The 26,060-nt window shown below is 22.6% G+C and overlaps 1 protein-coding gene across 2 annotated transcripts in view; it reads right to left on the reverse strand.

Moving 5' to 3' along the window:
* LOC127285238 (uncharacterized) overlaps positions 1-26,060 on the reverse strand; it is an 87,004-nt gene that overhangs the window by 40,268 nt on the left and 20,676 nt on the right. Inside the window, exons 4-8 of one of the 2 annotated variants that reach the window (XR_007843574.1) lie at positions 14,985-15,454; positions 10,912-11,443; positions 10,501-10,670; positions 368-1,152; positions 91-251 (exon numbers count right to left, since the gene is read on the reverse strand). Coding sequence is in view for 1 of the 2 variants with exons in the window: in XM_051311142.1 (XP_051167099.1) it covers positions 20,570-20,612 (43 nt within the window). In the remaining variant the exon portion in view is untranslated. Of the gene's footprint in view, positions 1-90; positions 252-367; positions 1,153-10,500; positions 10,671-10,911; positions 11,444-14,984; positions 15,455-20,434; positions 20,613-26,060 lie in introns of those variants that run through there. The other variant, XM_051311142.1, reaches the window with a different exon arrangement.

Raw genomic sequence — 26,060 nt, forward strand, 5'->3', positions numbered from 1 at the left:
AAATTTTTAAATAAAATTCTGTCAAAGGAAAAAAAATATCTAAAAAAAAAAAAAAAAAACAAGAAAAAAAGAGAGAAAAAATTACAATACCTGTGAGAATTCAGCTAAATAATCAATTTTTTGATCGATCAAAAATTAGATTTTGATTATATATTCACGTGAATAGCGCACCAGTCGCCTCTTGCAGGTTGTATTGGAAATAAAAGCATATGAAATCGAATTCGGATCATTCTCAGTCATTCCCACGTCAACTGCATAACAGAAAAAGCATTTCAAGTTATACATTTATACAAAAGATATATATATATATACAACAATGAACCATTCTGAGAAATGAAAAATAAAAAAAGATCTTTATTTCATTCACCTGTAGAATCGATCAGCAATATCGCGCTACTATCGCAATCGACGACTTTGGTATTATAAAATCTTGTAGATTTGATTAATCGTCTCCTTTCTCACATGACACAGGGTCATCCCTTCAGTTTGACTGATTCGTGGACAAACGGGTGTGGCTTGATTTCAACAAGATAAATGCTGCCTCAAAAAAGATTTTTATCTTTTCATTTCAAGATGAGGAGGGACACCTGCTGGAATTTCTCCTTCGCCAATATTTATATATATATGTGTAGACAAATTCTTAGAAAATTTTTTTCAAAAACATTTTCCCGTGACTTTTTAATCACTCTTTTTTTCAGCAAAAAAATTCTTATAAAATTTTCCAACTTCCAAATCTTGTTCCTAATCATAATCACATATTCATGAAGAAATAATAATCTATTCGATATTTATATATTTATAAGTAGATTCATCGTAAATCTCGATATTATTATTATTATTTTCATCTCGGTAGCAGTGTAATATTTATTTCAAGGTTGTTATGTGAATATGAATTATAGCTGTGTCGAAAAAATTTACTATGGTGGCGAGAAGCTCGTTAATTTGGAAAGAATTCGACAGTGTGCTTTGGAGAGAAAAAAAAAATGTGTTTTTTTTTTTTACGAACACAAAACTGAAAGGTGTTTTTTTTTATATTTATATATATATGAGACGACGAACTCATAAACCATTGGAGACTCTTTCTAAGAATATAATAATCTCATCACTCATATTTCTTTAACTAGAGAGATTGTTTAATTGGTGCGCCAAATCCTGAAACATAAATTTCTCTTGTTAATTCAATTATTATATTTATATTTATTTTAATTATTATAATTTACTTATTTAATTAATTTTTGCAAAAGAATCGAAAAAACTTCGATCGAAAATTCAGTTTAGAAAACTATTTTTCCAAATTTCTCTCTAAAGGTAAAAAAAAAAAAATTGTGAAAAAAAAATTAAAACAAAATTTTATATAAATTCAAAGTTGGGGATTCATCGAGAATCGATAAAATGTGGTTTTTAAAAACGTTAAGAAAAAATAATGTGTCAGATAAAATTATAAATCTGCTATATACAATATTTAAAAGAATTTCTAAATATTTTCTCTCAGGAATTTCGCACGATTAGAAACATTTACGAAAAAAATCTCTAAATGAGACCTTTTTTTAATTTTTTTTTCTTCAATTAAAAATGTCGATCCTTTTTTTCAGATTTTTAAAAAAATTTTGCAATTAAAAAAAAATTGAACAAATATTCTAAGAAATAATTTTATATAATATATTTTTTATATTTAAAATAATTGTGTATAATTTATATTTAATTTTATAAAAATTAAGTCAAAATTAACTCAATGAAAATATTTTGAAAAAAATATAAAGAAATGGAGAAAATAAATTGGGTAAAATAAAATATTTTTTTTTTCTTACTTTTGTTTTCTCTTCATAAAGATATAAAAAAAAAACCCCTTCCTTTCAATTTTTAAAAAAACCTATTCAAATAAAAAAAAAAACGAAATGCTGGAAATAATTTTATGTTTAGAAAATATAAAATATAAAAAATATATAATATATAGAAAATATATAAAATTAAGTCAAAATTAACTCAATTCATCAGAGAACATAAAATTGAAAAAAAAAATATATGAAGAAATAGAGAAAATAAATTTGTCAGCATTCCATCAGATTGTATATATATATATAAATGAATACACAGCTCAGTTTTGGAATTTCATTTTGAATCTTAATATTTTCTATAAGGTGGTCACAAATGACAAGAAGCGACGAAACGTGTGTGTTTGTACGCAGATATATGTAAATATATATAGTTTTTTTTTTTCCTTCAAAATGGGCCGATTATAATTGTTAATGCTACCATAAAGCAAAAAGCTAAGTAAAAAAAAAAATTAAAAAAAAAAAAAAAAAATGAATTGGATGGTCCAAGAGCTATCGAGTTGAATATCTGCGGGGGGTATTCCAGCCTTTAGGGCTCGAAATATAATATTTGTGTATATATGTGTGTTGTGAATGGTCCTGAAGAATAGCTTCGTGCCTTTTCGACCATTAACTGGCGCGCAGCATTAAATCATCGTTGCTGTCATCATCTTCGTTATCTACTGCCTCCATGATTCTTATATATACCATCTCAGTCATTTGTATTATTATCGCCGCGTCCTCAATTTCTACTCATTTTTATGACTCGATACTCAAGATTTACCGCGAATTTCTCATTTCGTATAAATGAAAAATAGAAGATAAATACTGAAAAAAAAACCTTAATAATTAAAGTTATTCGTAATTATTACAAAAATTTTTTTTTTAATTTAAAAAACTAAATCAATGCAGACCACGGATCGAATTTAAGAAACAAAAAAAAGTCATTTTAGTCGATTTCCAAAAAAAAGGCGATTTTAAATTATATATTAAATTCACTTTATTAATTCTGTAATGAGAATAATTTTATAAAAATATTATCAAGAAAATTGAATTCTATGTCAGAATCGAACTAAGGAAAAATTTTCAAAATTTCTAAAAAAAAATTCTTAAAGTTCTATTTTTTTTTATAATTTTTTGAAGTCTGATTTAAGCAATTTATTCGAATTAAAAATTTTGTCAGTTTTGATGGTGAAAAAAATTTCAGACAATAAAAAATATTTTTTTAAATGATTTGAATTTTAGAAGAGTTATAATTGAAATTATTAAATTTCAAAAAATTTTAGATTGAAAATCATTGAAAATAATTGCAATTTTTGGTAATAATTAAATTTCAAGTGATTTCGAATGAAAATTTTTTGGTAATTTTATTTGCTATAATTTTTTTAGATTAAAAAAATTAAAATAAAAAAGATTTGAAGAAGATCTGCATTGTATACTAAAAAAAAAGTCTTTTAATAAAAAATTTTGTAAAAAAAAAAAATGTAAAAAAAGTTGAAAACGTCGCATTTTATTAAAATAAGTCGAAAAAAAAATCGGAAAAAGTTGTATAATCCGAGGCCTATTTTTTAAATAATTTTTAAAATAATTGAATTTTAGTTGATTTTAAATTTAAATTTTAGAAGTTTTTAAATTGAAAATGTTGAAAATAATTGAATTTTAATTGATTTTAAATTGAAAATTTTGAAAATCACTGAATTTTAATTGATTTTGAATTGAAATTTTAGAAAATTATTGAATTTTCAAAGATTTACAATTTAGATTTTTGAAATTAATTGAACTTCAAGTGATTTATAATTAAATTTTTTATCATGATTTAAGTAAAAAATTTTTTATGTAAATTGCAGAAAAAAAATACAATAATTTGAAAACTTTTAAAGTGAAAAATGATTTTAGAAAGTTGAATTTTTGAAGAATATTTTTAAAAATCATTGAAAATAATTGCAATTTTTGGAAATAATTAAATTTCAAGTGATTTCGAATGAAAATTTTTTGGTAATTTTATTTGCTATAATTTTTTTAGATTAAAAAAATTTTAATAAAAAAGATTTGAAGAAGATCTGCATTGTATATACTAAAAAAGACGTATTTTATTAAAAAATTTTGTAAAAAAAAGTTGAAAAAGTCGCATTTTATTAAAATAAGTCGAAAAAAAATCGGAAAAAGTCGTATAATCAGAGGCCTGTCAATGTTTTAATTTTCAAACAATTTTTTTTCCTCTAATTAAATTATCCAATTATTTAAATATAAAAATTTTGTTTTCTCAAATATTCATATATCTAAAATATATTATCAAAACGAAAATATTTAAAAACAGGAAATAATTAAAAAGTAAAATAAAAAGAAATCTATGTGTGGAGAATTTTTTTTTTTTACAATGTAGTTGGTAATTAATAAAATTTAACGATCCAATATTGTGAACACACATTTCGATGATAAATGTAAGTCGAAAAAAAAATCTAATAAAATTTTAGTACTACTAATTTTATTTCACAAATTTTTTTTTTTTTCAAAAAGGCGAAGAATATCATCAATTTAGAAATTCCACCTTCTCTTATATTATAATGGTTTTGGAAGATAACCATAAAAAGGAGTTAAAAATATTTTCTCTCAGTGTATTTAATACTTTTTTAAAGTAAAAAGGAACTTGATCAAAAAGTAAAGATTTTTTTTTTCCAAAAAGGAGAGAAAAAAAAAAAAAAACTCTTGTCGACCTTAATAAGATGGGGATGTTTAGCGACAACCGGTTTTATTTTGACAACACAGAGGGACATTTAACGATCTATAATCCGGCTTGGGCTACCTACGAGTTGACACTGTTTTTGTAAAAAAATACCTGCGTGAGGAGGAAGAGAGGTCCGCAGGGTGTCTTTTGGAACGCTCAATAAATTCTAGTCAAGAATGGGCTCCTCTTGGAGGATAATCCGTTTGTTGTGTGTGCGATGAGCGTGAATCTGTTTGGTAACTAATTATATTAACTACGTTCGTTATGGCCTTTAACGACGCCTCGAAGTTTGACCCGAGAATTCAAGTTTTCAAGAAAGTCATCATAGTAATGAAATACGATCGGTGGATGGTAATAACGTTCTTGAGATAAAATCCCCCCCCCCAAAAAAAAAGAGAGAAAGAGAGAGAAAAAAGAGATTATTAAATCAAGATTTAAGTCGTCGAGACTTTCTTCGAAATTTGAAATCAAAATCTCTAATATCGAAGACATAAATGAAAATACCACGTATTTTTTTTTTCTCGAATCAATAGAAAAAAAATAACGATTCGATTTCTATGTTTATTAGCTAAGAAAAAAATTCCAAATTTCGAAAAATCAAACAATTTTTTTTTAATGTTAATTAATTAACGATTTTTTGTATCTATTTTTTTATTTAAATTTTTAAATTTTTAATTGAAATATAGAATTTGAAATTTGTTTTTTATTTTAATATTTTGTAAATTAAACCGGATATCATATATTATTTTTATTTTATAAATGAAAATTTAATTCTAAAAGACATAAATCTTATTTTAGTTTTATATAAATTCTGTAATTTAATTTCGCGCACACGATTCTCAATAATTAAATTATTCAAAAATCTCTAATACAATTAAATTAAATATATACTCTCGCGGCGAATATGAAACGATATGCAAACAAAATTTATCTCATTTGAAAATAAAATAAAATCGATTATAAAATAATATAATTTCACCTATAGAATTATTAAGAATTTTCGTAATTATTTAAAAATAATTAAAAATTATAAAATAAATTAAAAAATAAGACTTATAAAGAGAATATTTCAAAATGTTAAAAAAAGATTTCACAAATTTTTTTTAAAAATTCAGATTACTACCAGTAATAAAAAATTGATTCGAAAAAAATAATTATGAATTCCTTATCTCTCTTTCTCTTTCTAGCAGGGGAAAAAAAAATTTTTTTTGTTGGTCGCATCAGACGAGAAACGATTATTACAAGTGATAAACACGAAACAAAATGAAAGGCCACTTAGTGTCTTCTTTTGAGACTTATGTCCAAACACAAAAGAGGTTTAATGTCTTTCATAATTTTCCCGGTTTGAATATTAGGTGATTCGAGAGAGAAAAAGAAAACGATTAATGATGGCAAAAAAAAAAGAAAATAAAAATTTTTTAAATAAATTTTATGAATTCAAAATAATACTTTTCAACACAATAGAAATATATTCACTCCTGTAAAAATCAACAAAGCGAAATTTTTAGCGTTACTGAAATTTTTAATTTAAATACAATCCGAATTTACGGAATTTTCATTTAAACGAATTATTATTTCGAATTTTACTTTATAAATAATTAATTAAAAATTTAATCCAGAAATTTTATATTAAAACAGAAATTTTAAGTTGATAATTTATAGAAATTCGTTTAAATATAAAAATTTCGTTAAATAAAATAAAAAAAATTTCCCTAAAATTTAAGCTTGAATTTCCAATTGCCAATTTCCAATTTTTTTTTTTTTTAAAAGTTGAATTTAAAAAACTATTTGCAAAAAAAAAATCATATCCATTCAACGAAATTTTTAGTTCAATTAAATTTTCTATTAACTTGAATTTCTATTTAACCAAATTTTAAAATTATATATAACTAGAATTATTTGGAAATTCTGTAAAATATTAATTCTGCTAAATGGAAAATTTTGCTAAATAAGAATTACTGTTAATACAAATTCGGCTAAATAAAAGTTCTGTTAAATATTTTATGAAATTTCACAGTTAAATTAAAAATTCCGTTAAGTAAATTTTTTCGATAAAAACTTTGATTTTAGATCAAAATTCGCTTTTTAGATCAAAATTTTATTAAAAATAGCAATTTTGTCAAATTATCGAATTCCATCAATAATTGGAAATTATTCTTTAATAAAAATTCTCATTAATTAAAATTTTATTTATTATTTTATTTTACATTTTCTTTATCTGACTTTTTATTTAAAAGAATTTTAATTTAAAAGAATTCTCAATCAATCAAATTTTATGTGATTCAAATTTTTTTTTAAATGATAGAAATTCCAATTCACCGAATTTTAATTTGTACGAATTTTTAAAATTAATAGAATTTTCATAAAACGCCGAATGCCCGCGAATTTTCATTTGTCCGAAATTATATACAAATATCCAAATAAACAATCGACAGAAAGATTTTTGCGTAATTTTTAATATTGACCGCAATTACGATTTTCTTGATAATTTCTAATTTCTAGTTAATTTTACAAAAATGCGCCGAATTCTTTCTGTCGATTTTTCGTTCGGCTATTTGTAATTTAAGACAAAGAAAAATTCGGCGTCTTAAAAATTCGTACAAATAAAAGTTCAGACAAATTAAAATTCGGTAAATTGAAAATTGTCATTTAAAAATTCGAATCACATAAAATCACAATTTAATGAGAATTCAGTTAAATTACATAAATTTCTTTTTTAAATAAAAAAAAAAATCTTGTAAAGAAAATGATTGTAAAATAAAAATTTAAAAACAAAAATTCATTGTAGCTGAAAATTTTGTCAATTCAAAATTCGTATAAAAAGAAAAATTCTGTTAAATATGCTATAATTATGACAAATTCATTTAAAAAATTATTATTTCTAATAAATTGAATAAATTTCAGAGAAATAAATACATATGTAAATTATTGAGAATTTCAATAAAATTCGAAATGAATTTTTTTGAGAATGCCCTAGAAAAGATTTTTTAAAATTGATATAAGGACATAAATGCACCTCACACATTGAAAGATAATAGAATATTCTCTCTTTTTTTTTCTCTCTCTTTCTGTGGTTTTAGCGTGCGTGTGACTCTGCGGGGGACATATGTCACTGTCCCCATATCGCAAGGGCCCAAGTTGTGTGTATGTGTGTGTTCTTGTGGGCCTGCTGGTCACCGCATTCCACGTTTTTCCCCCCTACGAGCTTTATTATAGCTCTTGAACCATCCTGACACTCTCGTACGGTATCATCGCAGTTGGCTGCGCCTTTTATCCCTCACCACTTAGATAAGATCATGATCCTCTTCCTCTCATAGAATCCCTCTCCCTTCTCTCTTTCTCTCGTTCTCTTTATTCTTCTTAGTTAATTTTATCTTTCTCTCTCTCTCTCTCTTATTCTTGATATTATTTCATCTCTGCTCATCTCGCTGTGGTCGCATTTAGAATAAGAGGGAGACCCCACTGTGTTTGGCACGGCGGTGGGTATTCCGGGTACAACCTACCACTCGTCAGCCCACCCTCATATGCCACTGCTTGCTCTCGGGGATGACGATTGGATATGGAGAAGAATCAAAAAAAAAAAAAAAAAAGAGAGAGATAGAGAGAGCAATAAAAATCGAGACTGACATATTATAAAATAGCTTTCGCGGTTTTCTATACCGGGTGATATCATCGACAAGAATCCTTTTCTTTGATACATACTTGAATAAAAAAAAAAAAAAAAAAAAAGAGTATCAAGAGAAATTAAGAATGGGACGCATTAAAATTACTCTCAAAAAAATTGTTATAATTTTCACAGCGTCGATTTTGAAATAGAAACTCAATTTTTTTAGAATTTTTTACAGAGAAAACTATACATTGAAACTGAATTTTCATATCGAATAATTTTTTTATTTAAATGTATTCTTATTTAATATATTAATAGAATTTCTATTTATACGAATTTTTAAACAACTTTTTATTTCAATATTTTATTTCATATTATTTTTTATTCTAATTTTTATTTAGCAAAATTCTTTTTCAACAAAATTTAAAAGTGATATTTCACCAAATCTTCATTTCTACGAATTTTTAATTGATAAATTTCATTAAAGCGCAAAAAATTTCATTTATCCAAAATTACGAATGCGGCCAAATAAATAAAAAGAATTCGGCGCTGTTTTCAAAATTTTACCAAATTACAATTTTTCTTGATCATATTTACGATTGGTCAATATTTTAAAAATCGTGCCGGAATCTCTATATGTTGATTTTTTTATTTGATTATTTGCAAATTGCGGATAAATAAAGATTCGACGTTTTTAAAATTTGTGCAAATGAAAATTCGAATCACTTCAAATTCCTGTTGAATGAGAATTCTGCTAAATTAATATTCGGTTAAATCAAAATTTTTTTAAATTAAAAGCTGTGTAAGTATAGAAATTTAAAAAATAAAATTAAGTATATAGAAATTCAAGTAAATTGAAATAGAATTTTTTTGGAAATCCATTAAAATACGGTTAAATAAAAATTCTTAAATAAAAATTCAGTTTATTAGAAATTCTATGCTAAATAAAAATTCTGAATTAATTTAATGGAACAAATTTATCGATAGAAAATGTTATAAATATATATGTATTTATTATAATCAACTCGAGTGGATTGATAAAATTTTATTTCTTATTAAATAATTATGTAACCAATTTCCGATAAACTCGGGAAAAATAATATCTAATGTAATGTTTTTTTTTTTATTAGAAATAATGGAATAATTAATAATTTATTAATTAATTAAATATATCCAGTATAGATTAGTATACGAGTAAAATTATGTTTAACTCTCTAGCAATTTCTCTCAAAGTTTTCGATATATTTGAAGATCGATGAAGACACTAGAATGGCCTAATGTCTAAATTTACCCCACCATATTCTCGGCACTCTAATAACACGATTTTATTATCATCGATAAGATAACACGCTCCCCTCGTTCGAAGATCTCTCACCTTCGACATTATAACTAGTTATGTCATGATTTTATCTCTATATGATTGGGTCCTCTCTCGCCTCTTTTTTGATTTTACATTTTTCTCTTTCTTTTTGTCTTTCTCCATCTCATTTTTTTTCTATTAATGGCAAATGGCCGAAAAGCTTTTCTTTGAGCGTGAATTTTAAAATTCAATTTCAACATAAAGTTTTCTAAATTTTAAAATTAGTTTATACTGTTTCAAAATTAACGCTGAGAAAATTTTCATTCACAAGAATTTTATTAGATATCATTATTTTTTAAACGAATTTTTATTTTTCGAATTATCATTTAACAGAATTTAATTTTAAACTAATTTTTATTTGACAGAATTTTATGATACCAAATTTTTAATTGTCAGAATTTTTATTTCACATTTCTATTTTAATTGAATTTCTACTTAATTTAGTTTCTAGTTATTTAAATTACTAATTAAAATTGAATTTCAATGTAGACAGCAAATTTTGGAAATGACAAAAATTAATTTCGCCGAAATATTCAAAGTTCCACAATCATAATTTAACAAAAAATTCTTCTTGCATTAAAATTTTTGCAAATGAAAAATAATAAAAATATTATTTAGTATAAAAAATTGACTTTAATGAAAATGTAATTAAAATAAAAAATTCTATAAAATAAAAATAATTTATTTTTTTTATAGAAAATTGATTTTAATGAAAATTTTATTAAAATAAAAATTCTATTATAGTAAAAAAATTACATTAAATAAAAATTCTACAGTAAAAAATACATTAAATAAAAATATTAAATAAATATTCCATTATAGTAAAACCTGTATTGAAAGATTTTAAAATTTATAAATTCGGTTCAATGGAAAATTTATTAAAAAACGAAAATTCGGTAAATTAAAAAATTAATTTTAAATTTGTTATTTTTTCCAATTAGATATATTATTTTAAAAATATAGTATATATATATATATATATTTCCCAAATAAATACCTGAACTCCTTATCTGATTGGCCGAGACTATTTATGATCGCGAACCATTTGATTATAGTATTAGGCATCTTCTTCACATATATATAAAGCTTATTGCGATCTCAATAAACGCCTTCATCCCATCAGAAGAATCAGCATTCCTCTTCGAAATTCCATCAGCATGATAATTTCTATTAAGAAAAATATTATTTAATAATAATACAGAAATAATAAAAATTAAATTCAATAAAAAAAATAAGTATTAAAAAAAAATAAAATAGTAATAATAAAATAGCAGTAAATAAAATATTAGTGAATAAAATATTAATAATAAAATAATAATAATATAAAACTATGAATAATATTAACATAAAAAAAAAGAAATACAAAAGAAATAATAAATCGAAAAGTATAAAAAAAAATCTTTCAAACCTATCGAAAGAGTTCCATAAAGTGTTTTGTTTCCAAAGAGCCTCCATTAAATTCAACATACCAAATTAGTCACCCCGTGTCAATTTCTTCTCACAGACGACGACGACGGATTATTCAGCAAATATTTTCTGACCCGTTTAAAATTCATATGGATCAAAGAATTGAAAAAAGAAAAGAAATTATATATCGAAGGGGGTTTATTTGAGCCACGAGGTATAAGGCCTCCTTTTATCCTAACAAGATGTTTCACGGATCAGCATAGTGCCAAGGATCAGATGTATGCTTAGGAGGTCCTGGCCAGATTTCAACTCTCCTCGACTGACGAGCGTGGCAGGCAGAAACTCTGCATACATTAATAATTTCTCTCTCTCTTTATCTCTCTCTCTCTCGGCGCTCCCGTGGTTTCGAGCATGAATTTTCAAAAAGCGTATATATCCTTTGCCTTCAAACTAATAATACAAGTATATATATATATATATGTATATACATATAGTTGTTTATATATGTAAACTGTAAAATCATCTTGGTATGTCTGAAACAGAAAAAGATGTCCTATAAATTTGCATATATTCTCATGATTAACTACCAAACAGAAAATTCATTCATATTTTTATTCTTCTACATGCCAGGTGATTTTTAAAGACAATTTAATATCACATTTCATTTTATCAAGGACTGAAAAACAATAAAAACAATAAAATATTATAAATTTTATAATAAAAATTTTCAATTGACAGTATTTTATTATATAGAATTTATTTTTAGCCAAATTTCTTTATTTCTTCATTATTATTTAACAAAAATTCCATTTAATCGAATTTCTATATTACAGAATTATATAATTAATTAAATATACTTAGAATTTTCATTTTATTTTTTATTTCATCGCATTTGACAGAATTATTATTTATCCGAATTTTTATTAAACAAAATAGTCATTTAGAATAGAATTTAATTTTACAGAAAGAATATTAGAAAGAAAATTTTTTTCTACAGCCGAATTTTCGCATTTACTTCAAATTTATACATATATATATATATATATATATATATATATATATATATATATATATATATATATATATATATATATATATATATATATATATATATATATTCGACAGAATTCTTAAAACGCTGCAAATTTTTGAAATTTTCGAATAAAAATATAACATAGAAAAATTTTGGCACAAATTTTAAAATTGACTATAATAATCAAAATAATTAACAACGAAATTATGATCGATCAATATTCAAAATTTACACCAAAATCTTTTTTCTGTCTGATATTTTTATTCGCGAAAGTTCTGTCAAATAAAAATTCGGTTAAATTCGCGAACAAATAAAAATTCGGCTACATAGAAAAGAATTTTTTTCTATAAAATTCTTTTCATTCTGTAAAAGTTAAATTCTTTTGAAGTTTTGTAAAATTTTTTATAAAGTTTTTTTTAAAATGATTTTTAAATTTTTTACTTTAAAAAAAAAAAAATTCCCCAAATTTTCTGCGATAAATATATGTATTATTTTTTTTAATTTAAAAAAAAAATGTGTAATTACTTTTTTTCTGTGTAAAGTTCTAAGATGCGATTTTTTTTTTTTTTTTTTTTTTTTTTTATAGAAACGGAAATGACTCAATATATAAATGAAGGTGCGGGCAGGTAATATTTTCACGCGTCAATTTAATATATATGAGTGATCACCCGTTAGGCGCATATAAGCAATAATTTGAGCGTTATATCACCTATCGAACTAAAGTATTAGGCGGCGAAAGAGCGACATAATGACCTATCTTTTACTATACATAAAGATATAAAATTATTGTGGGTGCTTATATCAAGGGAATTCACAATCTATTGAAAACTAATTCAAATCAATTTATATACTTTAGGCGATTATTATTTTTTTTTTCATCTCTCTCGATTCAAAAAAAAAATCCCTTTCAAAATTTCGAATAACATTTTAAAAAAAAATTACTTTATTTTTAGAATTATTTTTCTAATAATGTCTCTTTAAATTGACCCTTAATAATAATTTTTTCTGTATTTGGAATTATTTTATAATTTAGCAAATAAAAAAGTAAAATTTTATTTTTTCCCCCTGAATTTAAATTTTTTCCTAAATAATACTAAAAATAAAAACTAAAAATTATAGTGAAGTGGAAAATTAAAAATTCGAAATTCGAAATTAAAAAAAAAAGATTATCAATAGGTTAGTGAAAAATTTTTCGTTTACACTGTTCAATGGCGGTTTTATCATTGAAAAATATTCAATTTGAGTGGAACATTTCGTTTGGTATCGATGTGTTGAAGATATAAAATTTTTGAGCGATAAGGGACATTTTTTTAAAACGACTCTGCATCATCGTAAACGAACGAACGAACCGCAGTATAGCGATTTCACAGGGTCGTCCATTAGATCTTTAATCCGCGGCGATTTGGGGCCAGCGCAGTTATATATATATAAAAAAGAGCGTTTGAAAAATTGCATGGCGATTTCATTAAATTTTCTACGGTCGACCTTCCCTCTTCCTATATATATATATATACTAAAACTGGCAATCTATCCCTTTTTCTATTTTCTATCTCTTTTTTTTATACTCAATACTTTTCGTATACGCTCCAGTATATACCTCGACGGATGAACGAATTTGTAACCGTATATATATATATCTATATATTTATTTATAAATCCCTCGAGAAATTTACTACCAAGCATTGAATGTGCGCGCAAAAACTGGACTTATCAGCACGCACACTTTTCCAATTTTAACATTTTTTTTTAGAAGTAAATTTTAATTATTTAAAATCAGAAATATTTCATTCGCAAAAATGAGGTAAATGCAATTATTTTTCAATTTCTGATGATAAATTTTTTAAATTTCCCACGAAATACGAAAAAAAAAAGAAAATAAAAACATTTTAAATCTATAATTTTCTACCCTAAATTCTTTTCACTGAATTTTTATTTAACAAAATTTTCCTAAAACAATTTTTATTTAACTGGAATAATAGTTATAAACAGGTTCCGATTTATTAGAATTTATTTATCAAAATTTTTCAGTTCCAAAACATTTTATGATTTTTAATTTATATATAGAAATTTCAATTTTTAATTTTAATGGAATTCTTATATATGTGTGAAAGAATTTTGCTCAATTTTAAAATATGAATAATTTCGATTATAATTTTTTTAATACTTACAAAAGTTATATAAAAATTAGATTCTCTTTTATTAACAAATTTCAGTTTAATTGTAAATTCATCAAAATAAAAAAATAAATAAATAAAAAGTACATTTAAATATAAATTTTGTGGCAATTCAGACTTTTTGCTAAATTAAAATTCGTGCCAATAAAAAATTGGCTAAATAAGAGTTTGGTTAAACAAAAATTTTGGAAAATAAAAATTTTTTTCATTTTAAAAAAATTGAGCTAAAATATAAACTTTGGCAAATAAAATTTCGAATAAATAAAAATTTTCTACGTTCAATGAATATTAGCCTAAATAAAACTTCGGTTAAATTAAAATTCAATTAAATAAAAATTTAACAAGTTAGAAATTTTGTTCAATGAATATTGGCCTAAATAAAAAAAAAAATTCTTCTATTTTCAAAATTGGACTAAATAAAAAATTCAGTTAAATAAATATTCTAAATTATGCTAAGAATTTTTTTTTTTAAATTCATTTAAATATAAATTCTTCTGTAATTATGGCTAAATAAAAGTTGTTTAACATATCAATTTTTGCTATAAATGAAAATTCGTGTCAATAAAAAATTGTTCAATAAAAAAAAAAAATTTTAACTAAAAATAATTTTTTTTCAAAAATTATACAAATCAATTTTAATTATATTGTTAGTTTTGTTAAAAACTACTTTTTACTTTGAATTTTGTGTTAAATTAAACCTCCTCAATAAAAATCCAATTAAATAAAAATAATTTTCAAAAAATTTCAAATTAAAATATCATAAATCTTAAAATATTAAAAAAAAAAAAACTTTAGGCATGAAATTTCAGGACAATATAAATACTATAAAAAAAAAAAGTTTTAAACGATTACTATGGGTAAACTTACGAAAATTTGTAGGTGGTTTTGTGGAGTTAAGGAGATAGACGAGGCGTGCAGAAAGTATGTTGGATCCACACGCATTTATAGTTGTGCGGCATGAGTCAAGTCACAAGGGGGTGGATTTTACAACCCTCCAAAACGGTGTATATAGTTTAATTCTCCACGGGGATCGAAATCAGGGATCTAATGTTTTTCCTGACTTTCAAGTCCCCAACGCACTTTCACTCGCTCGTAAATCATGGATTAAAGAGTCGTCGGGTGCGCGCGTAATTTGCAGCGCATACTTTTTTTTTTTTCTTCTTTTGACCATATAAACAGTTTAATCTCCTGTGATTTAAAAAGACTGCGATCTGTCAAAACAAGTGATTCTCCATGGTGAATTACTCAGGAATGAAAAACAATATTTATATCTCGTCACTATTTATCTCCTCTAAACTTTGCTTTTTGTCTTCAATCCAGATTTTTCACGCATATACCTAAAAAAAGGAGAAAAAAATTAAATATAAGCCAAAAATTACGAATATATTAATGGTATTTTTCATTTTTTCTAAATTATTAAATATAATTTATTATTTTATACTAGGAAAATTAAACGCACGCAAGCACGCCAAATTGAGTATTTAATTGTTTGTTATAAAGAAATTAAAGATTAATATTATCAATAATAATTTAATTTATTAGAATATTATTACATATTAAATGATAATAATGAAAATTATATGTTTACAGGCCTCGAATTATACGACTTTTTCCGACTTTTTTCAAAAATACGACTTTTATCGACTTCTTTTAATAAAATGCGACATTTTTTATTTTACATTTGAAAAAAAATGTAAATAAAATACCATTTTTTTAGTATAAAATGTAGATCTTCTTCAGATCTTCTTCAATTCAATTATTTAACAAATTTTGAACTAAAATGATTCTTCACTAAATTAATTATTTTTAATAATTTTAATGAAATACATCACAAATTCAATATCAAAATTATTATTCAATTAAAATTTTTATGAAATTTAACAATTGTTTATAACTTAAAAAAAAATATCACAATAAAATTGAATTATTTTTTAAAAATTTCAATTCAAAATAAACATTATTACCCGAAATTTTAATTCAAAATAAACTAAAATTCAATTATTATCCAAAATTAATTATTATTAAAATTTTCAAACAAAAATCAACTAAAAATAAATTATTATCCAAAATTTCAATTCAAAATAAATGAAAATTCAATTATTTTCAAAATTTTCAATTCTAAATCTTTTAAAATTTAATTATTTTCCAAATTTTCTATTTTAAATCAAATAAAATTAAATTATTTTCAAAAAATTTTAATTCAAAATCAATTAAAATTCAATTAATTTTAAAAATTTCAATACAAAATTAAACATAAAATTTAATTATTTTCAAAATTTTTAATTCAAAATCTTTTAAAATTCAATTATTTTCCAAATTTTCAATTTCAATTCAAATAAAATTAAATTATTTTCAAAAATTTCAATTCAAAATCAATTAAAATTCAATTATTTTCCAAAATTTTAATTCAAAATTAATTAAAATTTAATTATTATACAAAATTTCAATTGAAATTCAATTATTTTCCAAATTTTCAATTTGAAATCAAATAAAATTATTTTCAATAATTTTAATGAAATACATCACAAATTCAATTATATCAAAATTATTTTTTCAATTAAAATTTTTAAGAAATTTAACAATTGTTTATAATTAAAAAAATATATTTTTTTAATTTTCAATTAAAATGAAATAAAATTCAATTATTATCCAAAATTAATTATTATCAAAATTTTCAAACAAAAATAAACTAAAATTTCAATTCAAAATCAACGAAAATTCAATTATTTTCAAAATTTTCAAATCTAAATCTTTTAAAATTTAATTATTTTCCAAATTTTCTATTTCAAATCAAATAAAATTAAATTATTTTCAAAAAATTTTAATTCAAAATAAACTAAAATTAAATTATTACCCAAAATTTTAATTCAAAATCAATTAAAAATCCAATAATTATCCAAAATTTTCAATTTAAAATTTAATTATTTATCAAGTTTTCAATTTAATATGAAATAAAATTCAATTATTTTCTAAAATTTCTATTCAAAATTAATTATCCAAATTTCCAATCAAAAATGAACTTAAATATTAAATTATTATCCAAAATTTCAAGTAAAATTCAATTATTTCCCAAAATTTTCAATTCAAAATGAACTGAAATTCAATTATTTTCCAAATTTAAAATAAAAATTAAATTTCATTATTCTCAAAAATTTGAATTCAAAATTAATTGAATTTTCAATAATTTAAATTTAAAAGCATCTAAAATTTAATTATTTCTAAAATTTTCAATTGAAAATTTTTTTTTTTGAAATTTAATAATTTAAATTAGAACTCTAAGGAAATTCAATTATTTTTAACTATTTTAATAATATTCTTTATTAATAATTCAACTATCTGAAACCATTTTTCAATTAAAAATGATTTTCAAATTATTGTCTTTTGTCCGGATTTTCTAATAAATTTTTAGTGAAATCATCTAAAATTTTAATTAAAAATCACTTAAAGTTTCAATTAATTTCAAAAATCTCAATTTTAAATCTTTGAAAATTCAATTAAATTTAAAAAATGTTTTCCAAAAATTGTTTGATAAATTATTTTTAGTTCTGTAAAATTTAATAATTGGTTGAAAATTAACAATATCTTTTAAAATTTAATTATTTCTAAAAATTTCAACTTTAACCCTTCGAAAAGGATTATTGTTTGATAAATTATTTTTATTTCTGCAAAATTTAATAATTATTTGAAAATTAACAATATCTTTTGAAATTTAATAAAAAAAAAAATTTTTCTAAAAATTTCAACTTTAACCCTTCGAAAGGGATTTTTATTAAAAAAAAAATTTTATTTAAAAATCTATAAAATATTTTTGTTAAAATAAAAAACAAATCCACTTTTTTTTGGAATATAAATCGACTGAAACGACTTTTTTGTGTCTTTAAGTTGATTCGAGGCCTGTATTTTTATAATTAATATTTAATAGGTATTTGTTGGCCCCTGGTACCTTAAAAATTAATTTTTAAAAATAAATTTTTTTCAAATTTCTATCTTGTACGAAATTTCCTGGCGCATCTTTTTTCTCATCATAAATTTTTTGTATTTGTATAAAATTTTTGAATGAATATACAACTTTAAAAAAAATTTCGTTGGTAAACATTGTGTACTTCAGCTTCGTGAATTGAATTTTCGAATTTGGAATTTTAAAGAAACTTATTCCGAAATTTGGAAACACAATTATACAACTTTGGTAAAAAATAAGAAAAAGAATTGTCAAAATTTGACACGTCATAAGATTACTATTCAAAAAAACACGTGAAATCAGAAAAGGCCAACTTCAAGTTAGAACAGAAGGACAGACCAAGCATTTTATTATTATATAATTTTTCATTTTTTCTAAATTATTAAACATAATTTATTATTTTATATTATTAATTAATTAAACTTTAATTTCGATTTTCAAAGAAATGGAAAATTTAAATTTCAAATATAAAAAACGTGGAATTGTTTAGAAGTATATAAATTGAAAGATAATGAAGATTTCTTTCTGAAGAGTAAAAAAAAAAAAAAATAGATCATAAAAATGAGTATATACAATAAATAATGGTTATTGAGTTTAATAAAGAATCGCGCTGAGGCATTATTATGAGATAGAACCACGTAATAATGTTATCATAAAAGAAGTTACTTTCAAGTTTATGAGAAACTTGTAAAATGACGAGACAAGTTCGATGGCATCTCTTATCGCCTGCAGGTGACGCGCTACTCTCTTTCTCCCTTTTTTTTCTCCCCCTCTCTCACTCTTTCGAAGGGAACTTTTTAAATTTGTCAATTTAGCCGGCGGTTTTCTTAACGATCGCATCAAGGGCGGAGCTTTCGCGCGCAAGAGAGAAGGAAGAGGAAAAAAAAAAACCGCCGGGGACCAAGGAAGTAAGCCATACTTCATAATTTTATATTTTTTACAACGCGCAGCTTATATATATATATACTGTTCAGGAGTATTGCGCGCATATAGCGTTGTCCGTCGCTTAAAAACGTGAGCTCTCAACTCGGCAATTTTTTTTTTTTTTTTTTTTGCAAATTTAAAACGAGAGTCGCCGCATCCTCGTTTTTAAAGAAAACGAAGCAAAAGGGTCGATGTAAATCGGTACGTCACGGACAATTTACCTCAACGGATTTGCAGAGGAAACTTAAGATTTGCTTCGCTTCAGTTCCTCAAATTGTGTAAAAACGAAATAATAAAAGAAAAAAAGAACCAAGACACTTTTATATAAATATAAATTATGCAATTGTGGACAAAAAAAATCAGCCCTTGTCAAAAAAAAAAAAAAAAAATGTCGTTTAGAATAAAAAAAAAAAAATCGGTCTCAAATTCTAATTAATAAATTTGCTAATAAAATGATAAATAGACTAATAAAAAAAGAAAAATCGCAAGAATCGCAATTCTTTAAATTGAAAATTCTAATATTTTTATGGAATAATCGAGGACCTTTTTACTAATTTGAAAAAAAAAAAATGAAAATTCTGATAAAAAGAAAATAATTTTTTAAAAATAAAATTCTTCTCAAATTCTACCTAATAAATTTGCTAAAAAAAATAATAAATAAGATTAATAAAAAAAAAGAGAAAAATCACAAGAAAATGATTCTTTTATAAATTTTTTTTTCCCTATTCACCAATATAAATGTATTGCGGACAATCCCAGAAATTGCAAGTCAACTCCCACATTTTGAATGTGAGGGTATCTCGATGCGCGCGTTGTGAAATGGAAAAGGGGATCGCGCGCGCGAGAGAGAGAGAGATATATAATGTGCGGATTCTCTCCGTCTTTGCATAAAGACAGTTGGTACAAAAGGTATATATCGTTGTGGTTTGGGTATATATGGAAGTTGTCGGTAGGAGGAGGATATTTCGTATGCCACACAGACATGACAACATGCTGCGTTATCAGAATTATTGCGAGCCGGTAACCAATACCAGGGCTAATGCGGCGCGTTAACATTCGTGGGGTGCGCTCAGTTTTCCTCTATATATATATATATGTATCCACAAGCTGTGGCCTGGTGGACGGTTCCTCTCTGCTCGCGCGCGCGGCCTCTTCGACCGCAGCAGAGGGTTGTTGAATATATCCATATATATATATCCACAAATATATATCCTCTTTCTCTTTCTCCATATTGCCTCTATGCACGTTCGCATATGTCGCCAAATTCGACTCTATATGATATTACCGTCCTTTTCTTTTATATATACGTTTCCTATTCATTCTTTCGGATTCCGTCAGCTTGCCGCTTACACATAGATAGCCATAAGGGATACTCTATTTCTGATTTCTTTCATATATTTATATATAAATATAAAAATATACCTTTATATATATATATATATATAAAGGCACGTCGCAGAAAGATGTTTCAATTGAGAAAAGCTGGATGGTGACACTTGAAACAATCTGCTCTTTGGAAAATGCCTCGTCTTTGGAATATTTGCGATGCACACTGGATATTATGAATTATTCAAAAAAAAGAGAATCCTCCAAACCTCGAGAAAGCTTTTGTTCTGAAAAAATAAATTCATTTTTAATTCTTATATAACCTACTTTTTAGATATTAACAAAAAATAAAACTTAATAAATAAATAAATAAAAAATTTTATACAATAGAATATAGTTCAATAGAAAATAAAAATATAGAACAAAATAATAAAATCGAAAACATAATTATATAATAGTAAAATGCTTAGTCTGTCCTTCTGTCCTAACTTGAAGTTGGCCTTTTCTGATTTCACGTGTTTTTTTGAATAATAATCTTATGACGTGTTAAATTTTGACAATTCTTTTTCTCATTTTTGCCAAAGTTGTATAATTCTGTTTCCAAATTTTGGAATAAGTTTCTTTAAAATTCCAAATTCGAAAATTCAATTCACGAAGCTGAAGTACACAACGAAATTTTTTTTAAACTTGTATATTGATTCAAAAATTGTATACAAATACAAAAAATTTATGAAGAGAAAAAAGATGCGCCAGGAAATTTCGTACAAGATAGTAATTTGAAAAAAATGTATTTTTCAAAATTAATTTTTAAGGTACTAGGGGCCAACGAATACCTATTAAATATTAATTATAAAAACACAGGCCTCGAATCAACTTAAAGACACAAAAAAGTCGTTTCAGTCGATTTATATTCCAAAAAAAGTGGATTTGTTTTTTTTTATTTTAACAAAAATATTTTACAGATTTTTAAATAAAAAATTTTTTTTTTAAATAATAATCCTTTTCGAAGGGTTAAAGTTGAAATTTTTAGAAATAATTAAATTTCAAAAGATATATTGTTAATTTTCAAACAATTATTAAATTTTACAGAACTAAAAATAATTTATCAAACAATTTTTGGAAAACATTTTTTAAATTTAATTGAATTTTCAAAGATTTAAAATTGAGATTTTTTAAATTAATTGAAACTTTAAGTGTTTTGTAATTAAAATTTTAGATAATTTCACTAAAAATTTATTAGAAAATGCAGACAAAATACAATAATTTGAAAATCATTTTTAATTGAAAAATGGTTTCAGATAGTTGAATTTTCAAAGAATATTATTAAAATAAAAAATAATTGAATTTCCTTCGAGTTATAATTGAAATTATTAAATTTCAAAAAAAAAATTTTCGATGGAAAATTTTAGAAATAATTATTTAATTTTAAATTTAAAATTTGAAAAATAATTTAATTTTAAATGATTTTGAATTGAAATTTTGGAAAATAATTGAATTTTAATTGAAATGTAGGATAAGAATTTAATTTCAGTTGATTTTTGATTCCAAATTTGATAATAATTAATTTTGAATTTAAATTTTGGGTAATAATTGAATTTTAGCTGATTTTTAATTGAAATTTTTGAAATTAATTCAATTTTATTTGATTTTGAATTGATTTATGATTTTGAATTAAAAATTTTTGGTAGTTTTATTTGATATTTTTTTTAAATTATAAATACTTATTAAATTTTATAAAAATTTTAACTGAAAAATAATTTGAAATAATTGAATTTGTGATGAATTTCATTAAAATTATTAAAAATAATTAATTTAGTGAAGAATTTTAGTTAAATTTTTTTTAAATAATTGAAATAATGAAGATCTGAAGAAGATTTGCATTTTATAATAAAAAAAAATATATGTTATTTGAAAAACTTTTTTAAAAATGTAAAAAAAAGTCGGAATAGTCGCATTTTATTAAAATAAGTCAAAAAAAGTCGTATTTTTGAAAACAAGTCGGAAATAGTCGAAAAAGTCGTATAATCCGAGGCCTGGTTTCAGATAGTGTAATTTTCAAAGAATATTATTAAAATAGAACTAAAAATAATTTATCAAACAATTTTTGGAAAACATTTTTTGAATTTAATTCAATTTTCAAAGATTTAAAATTGAGATTTTTTAAATTAATTGAAACTTTAATTGTTTTGTAATTAAAATTTTAGATAATTTCACTAAAAATTTATTAGAAAATGCAGACAAAATATAATAATTTGAAAATCATTTTTAATTGAAAAATGGTTTCAGATGGTTGAATTTTCAAAGAATATTATTAAAATAGTTAAAAATAATAGCATTTCCTTAGAGTTATAATTAAAATTATAAAATTTCAAAAAAAACAAAAAAATTTCGATGGAAAATTTTAGAAATAATTAAATTTTAGATGCTTTTAAATTCAAACTATATTGAAAATTCAATTAATTTTGAATTCAAATTTTTGAGAATAATGAAATTTTATTTGATATTAAATTTTGAAAATAATTGAATTTCAGTTCATTTTGAATTGAAAATTTTCGGAAATAATTGAATTTGAATTGAAATTTTGGATAATAATTTAATATTAAAGTTCATTTTTGATTGAAAATTTGGATAATTAATTTTGAATAGAAAGTTTAAAAAATAATTGAATTTTATTTCATTTTAAATTGAAAAGTTGGTAAATAATTAAATTTTAAATTGAAAATTTTGGATAATTATTGAATTTTTAATTGATTTTGAATTAAAATTTTAGGTAATAATAATTGAATTTTAGTTTATTTTGAATTGAAATTTTGGAAAATAATTTAATATTATTTGATTTGAAATAGAAAATTTGGAAAATAATTGAATTTTCGTTGATTTTGAATTGAAATTTTGGATAATAATTGAATTTTAGTTGATTTTTGTTTGAAAATTTTGATAATAATTAATTTTGGATAATAATTGAATTTTAGTTGGTTTTGAATTAAAATTTTTGGTATTAATTGAATTTGAGTTCATTTTGAATTGAAATTTTTAAAAAATAATTCAATTTTATTGTGATATTTTTTTTTTTAAATTATAAACATTTGTTAAACTTTATAAAAATTTTAATTGAAAAATAATTTTGATTTAATTAAATTTGTGATGTATTTCATTAAAATTATTAAAAATAATTTTATTTGATTTCTAATTGAAAATTTGGAAAATAGTTGAATTCAAGAAGATCTGAAGAAGATATAAATTTTATACTAAAAAAAATGTATTTTATTTACATTTTTTTTCAAATGTAAAATAAAAAATGTCGCATTTTATTAAAAGAAGTCGATAAAAGTCGTATTTTCGAAAAAAAAAGTCGGAAAAAGTCGTATAATCCGAGGTCTGTAAACATATAATTTTTATTATTATCATTTAATATGTAATAATATTCTAATAAATTAAATTATTTATGATAATATTAATCTTTAATTTCTTTATAACAAACAAATAAATACTCAATTTGGTGCGCGTTTAATTTTGCTAGTTCTTAAATAAATAAATAAAATTAATAAAAAATTATTAAATAATAAATAAAAAATAAGATAAATAATAATAATAATAATAATAATATTTCGTCGATTAATAAACAAAAATGAAATAAAAGGTAATAAAAAAATACAGAGAGCGAAAATTAAATTTAGGCAAGAAAAAAAAATCAGAAAAATTCATTTTAAACGGGAGAAAAAAATCTCTAAACTCGGAAAATAATTTAAAATCCCTTTTTCCTATATTATAGACAAGCGAAAAAAAATAACCAATCTTATTGAAAGATATATTTTGTTTTCGTCGAACCGAACAAAAAAACCAGACAATATATTTGGCACAAAGAAAAATGATAATCTATTTCTCTGCTATATATGAATTTTTTTTTTTTCATCAAAATACGCCAACAATAATTTTTTTTTTCCACTAAAATAATAAAAAACAATTTTTACTAGAAAAAAATTTAATTCAAATATTCCACAAAAAATAAGAGTTCAATACAAAAAAAAAAAAAAATAGAAAATAATACAAATGCAAAATTTGTATTATATTTAATATACTAAAAGTTATATATAGATTTTAATTCAGAAAAAAGAAAAATAATTCGGGTGATAAACTGATTTTTTAATTCAGAACCAAAAAAAAAGGGAGTAATTTATATAAATCAAATGGAATCATTTTTCTCCTATTAGTCGTTAACGCGATTTTTTTTTGCGACAGATTCTTAATTAAAAAGTCTTTCTTAGGGGGAGACTAATTTTCTCTCGACATAAACCCAAGAAAAAAAAAAAGACAGAATTTTATCGCTGTCGCACGAGATATCTTCTAAAACCATTTAATCGCTGGATGGTACTACCAATTTACTCAAGTAAAACGAGATTGTTGGGCGTGGAACGACAACAAACAAACACACACACACACACAGATCGCATTTGGCACCCACGCTCTTCAAGAAATTCAGCTAATCCACCCGCACCCGAAAATTCAATTGAGAGGGACAGATGATCCTAATGAGAGTGAGTCCATCTAATCTCTGTACAATTTTCCCTAAAAATTTCTCTGTCAATTCTATTTCGCATTCTTCTACTTTCACCCTCTTTTGGAGGAGAAAATTTTCTTTAACACACACTTTTAAACCCTTCTCAAATATACACAAGGGAAAAAAAATCCAATTATTTCTTTATCGTATTCGCAATTTCAATAAATCAGAATTCCGTCGACAGACGCAATTAATTTATTAAATAAGAAAAAATCCTTTATTTTTTTCTCAATAAATTATCAATTATTAATTAAATCATTTGCGTAATTTATCATTTTTTTTTCTCAATTCACTAAATTAATAAAAATTTTTGCTTCTTTGATTCGATAAATTTTTTAAATTAAATTTTATACAAATTTAATAATTTTTAATTATTCTCTATATATAATTATCGAGATATTTCATTAGCAGATTTTATTTTTTCATATAAATTAATTATAGAAAATTTGTATTATTTTTATAAATTCAAAAAATTTTTTTTTTTTTAATTTATCGATTTTGTATGTTCAAATTATTTTCTATAAATTTCAATTATTTTTAAAATTTAATTGCTTTTAAATTTAATTCCAATAAGATAAATTAATAAAACTAAATTATTTTAATTTTTAAATTCTTAAAAAATCATTAATTCGAATTTTTCCAAATTTTCGTTTACCAAGGACGAATTTCTGTTAAACTGAATATTATTTTATTTAAATATAGAATTTCTAAAAATACACAAATATAATTTTTAAATCCCTAAAAATAATAATCCGAATTTTCCTCAATTTTCGTTTACATAATTTCTAAAAATATATATTTTTTTAATTCCCTAAATAAAATTATCGATTCGAATTTTTCCAAACTTTTGTTTACAAGAACAAATCTCTAAAAATATATACAATTTCTAGTTTTAATTCTAATTTTAATTCTAATTTTAATTCTAATTTTAATACATAATTTTAATACATAATTTTTAAATCGAATTTTCTTTTCGAATTTCTATTTATCAGAATTTTTATTTCTAATAATTGAAAATTTTCATCTTAATTGACAAACAATGAAGAAATTTAATTTTCCTTTTTTGAAAAAAATTTTCCATAAAGTAAATTAATTGTAAAAATATTTCAACAAAAATTTTCATTTTTAAATGCATTTAAATTTTTATTTAATCTTTCCATTTTAACGAATTAAGGAA

This window comes from Leptopilina boulardi, unplaced genomic scaffold (genome assembly GCF_019393585.1).
Source record: "Leptopilina boulardi isolate dan_hultmark-lab unplaced genomic scaffold, ZJU_Lbou_2.1 LbouV2_330, whole genome shotgun sequence".
NCBI lineage: Eukaryota > Metazoa > Arthropoda > Insecta > Hymenoptera > Figitidae > Leptopilina > Leptopilina boulardi.